At 36.7% G+C, this 7,043-nt stretch overlaps 1 protein-coding gene across 1 annotated transcript; it reads right to left on the reverse strand.

Annotated features, from left to right (window-relative positions):
* Positions 1 to 309: 309 nt before the first annotated feature.
* On the reverse strand, positions 310 to 3,109 carry LOC146902414 (uncharacterized). The gene is made up of 3 exons (XM_085737839.1): positions 2,573 to 3,109; positions 2,361 to 2,436; positions 310 to 2,219 (listed from the first exon to the last, which is right to left on the reverse strand). The coding sequence occupies exons 1-3, from the start codon at positions 2,600 to 2,602 to the stop codon at positions 706 to 708; spliced, it is 1,620 nt and encodes a 539-aa protein (XP_085593965.1). The 5' UTR covers positions 2,603 to 3,109; the 3' UTR covers positions 310 to 705.
* Between the last annotated feature and the right edge of the window lie 3,934 nt (positions 3,110 to 7,043).

Here is a 7,043-nt window from a genome sequence, read left to right on the forward strand (position 1 = left end):
TAACCTTAAAATTAGAAAATGACATATAAATACACTCAATTTATTATCAAAATGCGATTGAAAATCACTGTTAGGGTTTGATTTGGATTGTGAATTGAAATCCATGAGTTAATGAAATAGAGAGATCCAACTGGGTGGGGTCCATCCCAAAATGGCTGAATTTCCCAAGTCATTGTGGCCACCGCATCACTTCACATAAACAAAAATCCATGATGTCTCGCATTGCAACAAATGGAGACAGGAAATAATGTCTACATATGAGATGAGATGCCAGAAGATAAGCCAATAATATTTTAATAGTAATACTACTAGACGCTGAAAATAGATAACATTGACATTTCCAAGAGAAGAAAAGAGCAAACTGAGCTGGGAATTTCTTTCATCCCATTCTCAATAACATTGTTTTCATTCTTAAATCTGTTTATTACTATTCCCAAAATATAAACATATTTTTTATATAATAGAACTAAACTACTACCAAAGAACAAAATAAACATAGTAAATATCATAATTATATTTCTATAAACTACTCCTCTATGGTAATTAGAAACCCCTATAGATGAAAAGGGGATCAAAACACAAAGAAAATTGAAAACAGAACTAAAAAACTCATGTTTCATTGGGTATAATATATTGCATAAAATTAGAGGGTGGGTACTATAGTTGAACAATCACCATCACCATGAACATTGTTTGTTTGATGAATCACATGACATTGCAGCTGGAAGTGTTTTCATCACTGAAAGCATGGCTGTAAGGATCTGGAGGAGGATAAGGGTAAGGAGGGTACATGTAATTCACAGCAGGAGGTGGCCTTGCATACATCATTGGCTGCTGAAATCTTTGATCATTTTCTACCATTGCAGCACGTTGTTGGTTCATCATTGCAGCAGCCATTAACTGTTGCTGTTGTTGCTGCTGCTGCTGATGTTGCTGTTGTTGATAAGGATTACCCGACATCATTTCCGGGCCTGGACCACCACCACCTTGAAAGTATCCTCCGCCAGCCGGTAGGCCTTGAACAGCAGAAATGTTACCACCCATTTGGTTCATTCGCATACTCATTGGTCCCACATTATTACCTGCACCACTCATAGCAGGGTGAGGATGACCACCTCCGCCGCCGCCCATCATTTTTTGAAATCCATTGTTCATAGCTTGAACATTACCACCACTACCAGCAATTGGTATCGACATACCCTTTTTACCCCCATTGTTATTTTGATTATTGCTATTATGATTTCCTCCATTCTTGTTTCCTCCACCACCATCACCATTTTTAGCCTCCGGTAAACCACCGCTATTTTTGTTGCCTCCACCGTGATTCTGATTATTTCCTCCACCACCGCCGCCACCTTTCTTTCCTCCATTACCATTTCCCCCATTCATGCCATGAATTTGAACTGGCACAGGTCCACCACCACCACCTTTCTTTCCTCCATTGCCATTTCCACCATTCATGCCATGAATTTGAACCGGCACAGGTCCTCCACCACCAGGTTTCTGCCCGTTTCCGCCACCACCGCCATTAAAATTGCCACCCTTCATAGCACTCATAAGCTGTGGATGATTCCCATTCAACATCATGTGAGCACCATTCCCCATAGGCATAGAAGGGGGTTTCATCTTATTAGGTGGCAAACCAACCATTTCATCATCAAACTCATCATCAAAATCTTCATCATCATCTTCGTCGTCATCAAAATCATCCATTTCATCATCACTAAAATCATCCTCATCTTCAGGCACATCAAATTTAACACCTTTAGCATCTTTAGGATTCTGATTTGGGTTCTGGCCCGGGTGCTGATTCGGCGGCATCTTCATGCCTTTAAATTGAGCTAGATCTTGAAACCCTTTCATCTGTTGAAGTTGTTGCAACTGTTGTTGAAGCTGAAGTTGTTGCTGCTGCTGAGGATTTAGTCCTTGTATTTGTATTTGTTGACCACCTTTGGGTTGGTTATTGTTTCCACCACCCTTCTGGTTTTGATTCTGACCTTTGTTGTTTCCACCACCTTTGCCATTGTCAATTTGCATGTTCTTTAACTGATTAACAACGTTGTTCTGGTTATTATTTTGATTATTGTTTGGTTTGGGAACACTCCATAACTCAGCATGTTTCCCTGATTTTGCAAGCTTCTTGATGAGAACATTTGGGTCCACATTCCCTGAAACTGTGACCTTCCCTTGTTCTGCATCTATCTCAGTTGTAAATACTCCTGTCATTCATTAATCAACACAAAACACATATTCAACATTTACTCTCAAAATTAAGGTTCTGTTTTGGATAATAATAGTAATAATTGAAAGCTATAATTAAGGTTCTGTAAATAAATCACAAATATTAAGATCATACATACCATCAATTTTCTGTAAGATTTTCTTTACTTTATGTTTACATCCATCACAGTGTATGTTCACTTTTAGAACAGATTTCTGCATACAAAAAAAAATAAGGATAAGTTTCATTTCATTGTTAAATAAATAATAAATAAGACAAAACATAATTTAGAAATGTACAAAACATAAAGCAAAAAAAGATAAAGAAACATGGAGAGTGTGATGGAAGTACCTGTATCTTCAAAAATTCTTCTTTACTCATGACCAATAGGAATAAAGTTTGTAACTTGTGATAAATAAAGATTTGGGCTATAGAGAAAAATGGTGATTATAGATCTGAAAATGGAGTATTTTATGTTCTTGTTTGGTGGAGTTTTATTTGGTTTTAGAATGAAATGAGAATAGAAGGAAAAGAGAGAAATAAATGGTTTAGAAGAGTCTCTGAAACATAAGAAGCAAGTTTGAGAGTTAGGAAGAGAGAGAATGGTGAGTAGTAGTAGTCATTGAGAGAGAATGGGGTAATGTTGATAAAGACAGAGATAACCCAAGTGTGTTAGTGAGAGAGAACAAAGTAAGAGAGAGACCGAGAATGACGCCGGTGGCCACCGTCGCCGGTAAGATCTCAGTGGTATTAGAGAGAGAGAGAGAGAGAGAGAGAGAGAGTTGCAGAGGAGAGAGAATGAGAAATAAAGGAAAGGGAAGAGAGGAAGAGGAAGAGGAAGAAAAAGAGAGGGAGGTGTATACGGTTTCTATACGAGTTGTGGCTTCTGAGAAAAACAACAAGAAAAAATGTAACAATTATTTATGAGAAATGATATTTGAACAACCATTTTTGACAACTTTTGTGACAACTTTCTCTGCCATCTTCACATTATACTTAGAGTAATGATATTTTGACATCCATTTGACGACAACTTTATTGACAACCTTGTTTTTCTACTTCTTATTGGTCAAAAACAATGGAGAGAGAAACGAGGAAGAGAGAGGATAACAACATCATGTGAGTATGAGAGAGAAAGTTGTCCAAAAGTTGTCAAAAAGTGGTTGTCAAAATATCATTTCTCTTATACTTTTACTTTATCTCTCTATTGTTTTGGTTTTCATGTCAATATCTACTTTTCTTTATAAATTTATGGTTGTCCCAAAAGTTGTCACCAAAATGGTTGTTCAAATAACACATCTCATTCTTTATTGGTGTATTTTACTACGGAAATGACTTAAGTGTATAATTTTTGGGTCGTATTAACTTGTCTTTTAAGGACGGAAGTTAAGAAACTAAAAATGGAATTAAAAACTAACTTTTTTTGAAAAGACAAAATTTCAAACTTTTAATGTATTGAATGCACAATTTTCAATGAAAAGTTTCTATGTTTAGTTTCTAAACTTGTGCCCTAAAAGCACAAGTTAACATTTCCCATAATTTTTGGGTTGTGTTAACCGCTCCCCAGGGCATTTGTTAAAGTATGTAAAAAAGGAAAAATTAAATTAAAAAGATAATTTTTTGACTTTTGAAAAATTAATTACACAATTTTTGATACAAAAATTTCTTATATTTGTTCCCTTAACCAGGTGCTCCGGAGTTAACATTTCCCATAATTTTTTAGTGTAACTTCTCAATAATTTAACCGTGGCCATGTGACTTCGTTTGGCTTAGCTAAGAATCCACCTTAATTTAAACCTCTTTTTCATTTTTTTTGTCTTAGCTTGACTTGAAGGCTGTGAGGTGGGAACCTGGGAATGCTAAAAAATCATCATAAATCACAATGATACAAGAGTGGAGAGAGAATGTGTGAGAAGAAATGCTAGTAGTACATCTGAGATTTATTTTCTTTAAAAATTCAAGTAATTATTACGATCAGTGAAGAAAGAATGAAGTATAGTACTCAATAAAAAGAAGAGGTGGCATTTAGCTTGCACCACCAATTAGATTGGTTCAACTTAGACCATTTTTTCTGTGGTTTAGATTAAATCACCCACCAAATCATTTTATGTATCATCCACACCAAATCATTTTATTTCTCTCGTCCTCTCTCTCCCTGGTCTATCACCAACCACCACAACTCAAAAACAACATAAATCTGGAAAATGCAGAGTTCATCAATAGATACAAAAACAAATATGCCAAAATCACCCAACCCACCTTTATCTTCATTCTCATCGACAAGTTTCTCACCCACCCCACCTTGACCTTGGCTTTCCATAATTCCATTATCCCATCAAGAAATAATGACTTGTCTCTATTAAATCCTTAAAATCCCAAAGTTTTTCCACATGCTTTATACCTTGAATCCTCATGTCAGTCAAATCTTATCAACTCAAATTATTCTCTGGTTGTGTTTATCAATGTGTGCAGGTTTCAAAGCAATAGAAATATGAGAGGAAGAAGAAAGGGATTCCAAATTTCTGGGTTTTTTTTTATAAAAAAATCATGGGAATAAAGTCTGGTCTCACTTCTTAGAAACTCAAGAACAATGGATTTGAACAATCTCTAAATTTTTAATGGGTTTTATTTTGAAAAAATTGGAAACATTGTAAAATGAAATGTAATCCAAGAATTTAAAAAGCTTCAAACTTGTAGATTTATGATGGATGAAAACTAATTTTTTCTGGATTGTAGAAGAAAATAACATGAAGAGAAGAATATTTGGCAGCAATTACAAGTTATCGTAATTGTTTTCTTAAAAAGAAAAAATACATTCTATGTGAAATTGCTACAAAGAAAAGAGAGAATTCGAGAGAGAGAGAGAAATTTTATGGGTCAGATTTGGTGTGGATGGTGCATAACAAGATTTAGTAGGTGATTTAATCTAAAGGTGAAAAAAATGGTCCAAGTTGGAGACCAACATAAACTGGTCCAAATTAAAATTCACCAAAAGAAGATAGACTCAATGACTTTTTTACAGACTCAATGACTTTTTTTTTGTTAAGTTTAGGTGGGTTCGGCTCGGTTACCATCGGGGTCGGGACGCGCCTTCGGGCCCAAAGGACGTTTATAGAGGTACTTTATAGATCACCCACCAACACCGCTCACGTCGGCGAGAGGGAATCGAACACACAACCTTCGCAAGGAAGTGGCAGTTCCTTACCAACCGAACCAACGTGTGTTGGTAGACTCAATGACTTTAATTACTTTAGTTTAAGGAAATGCTAATAAATATTTTTAAAATATTGTTTAAACAACTAAAATTAATATAAACAATTATGTAACTTATTTTTATATATCTCTGTCTTATATTTTTAAGATAATATTGTTAACGAAAAAAATTATTTTATAAAAGTTAAATAATAGAATAATTGTCTTGCCTCTTTCATATATGAAATATGTATATATACGAAGTGTTGAATCGATTGATTCTACAAAATTAAGGCCTATTTAATTTACATAAAGTTATGACTAAAGGTTATTCAAGGCCTATTTAATTTACATAAAGTTATTACTAAAGGTTATTCAATACAAAAGTTATTACTAAGAATATGTCTAATTCTAATACACCCCCGTAGTCGAAAGCTGGAGGTTGACGAATGTTGAGACTATCTCGGAAGTCATCGAACAATTGCGGTGGAAGACCATTAGTAAAAATGTCGGCTATACGGTAGCGTGACGGAACATGCATTACGCGAACTTGACCGCGAGCAACCTTTTCTCGCACAAAATGAATATCCATTTCAATGTGTTTTGTGTGTTGGTGTTGGATGGGATTACATGATAAATAGACATCACTAACATTATCACAATATACCGCAGTGGCTTTCGTGACGGGACACCGAAGTTCTAATAGAAGATTTCGAAGCCAACAAGATTTGGAAACAACATTAGCAACACCACGATACTCCGCTTCGCACCGGAACGAGAAAGAGTTGGTTGTCGTTTAGCGAGACCATGAAACTAAATTATCTCCAAGGTAAACACAATAACCGGATGTGGACACTGCGGGTGTCCGCACATCCTCCCCGGTCGGCATCTGTATATGTGGTCGGTTTGTCAACCGTGGAGGGATAGAGATGGAGGTCGTGAGTGCTTGTGCCTTTAATGTATCTAATGATTCGCTTGAGCGGTCATGTGTTGCGTTTTTGGATCATGCATAAAAAGGCATACCTGGCCGAACGACATAAGAGATGTCGGGTCGTGTGAAAGTAAGATATTGCGGTGCACCGGCAAGACTTCTATATTCGGAGGGATCATGATATGGATTGCCCGAGGTTCCACTAAGTTTCGCTTTTGTATCCACTTTGGAGTAAAAAGTGGTTTGCGGGAGGACATGGCGGCTTTCTCAATGATTTCTTCGGCGTATTTAGATTGAGAAAGAAACATACCACACGAGTGTCTTGTAACCGAGATACCTAGGAAGTAAGCGAGAGGACCCAAATCTTTCATAGCAAATTCGAAATTCGGTTTAGACATGATAGGCGGCGAAGAGTGTCGGATGATGCGGTGAGAATGATATCATCCACATAAAGAAGAATATAGGCGAGTGTCATCTCCACGGTGGTAGATGAATAAGGAGTGATCACATACACTATGAGAGAAGCCCAAAGTAGCAACAAAGTCGGTGAAGCGTTGGTACCAAGCACGAGGCGCCTGTTTGAGACCATAGAGAGACTTCTTCGGCAAACACACGTAATCGGGGTGTTGAGGATCACGAAAACCGGGAGGGCTGGTACATGTACACGGTTTCATTAAGGTTCCCATGTAGGAATGCATT

Source organism: Medicago sativa, chromosome 8, assembly GCF_051527215.1.
Source record: "Medicago sativa cultivar Bolivia chromosome 8, Bolivia_mono, whole genome shotgun sequence".
NCBI lineage: Eukaryota > Viridiplantae > Streptophyta > Magnoliopsida > Fabales > Fabaceae > Medicago > Medicago sativa.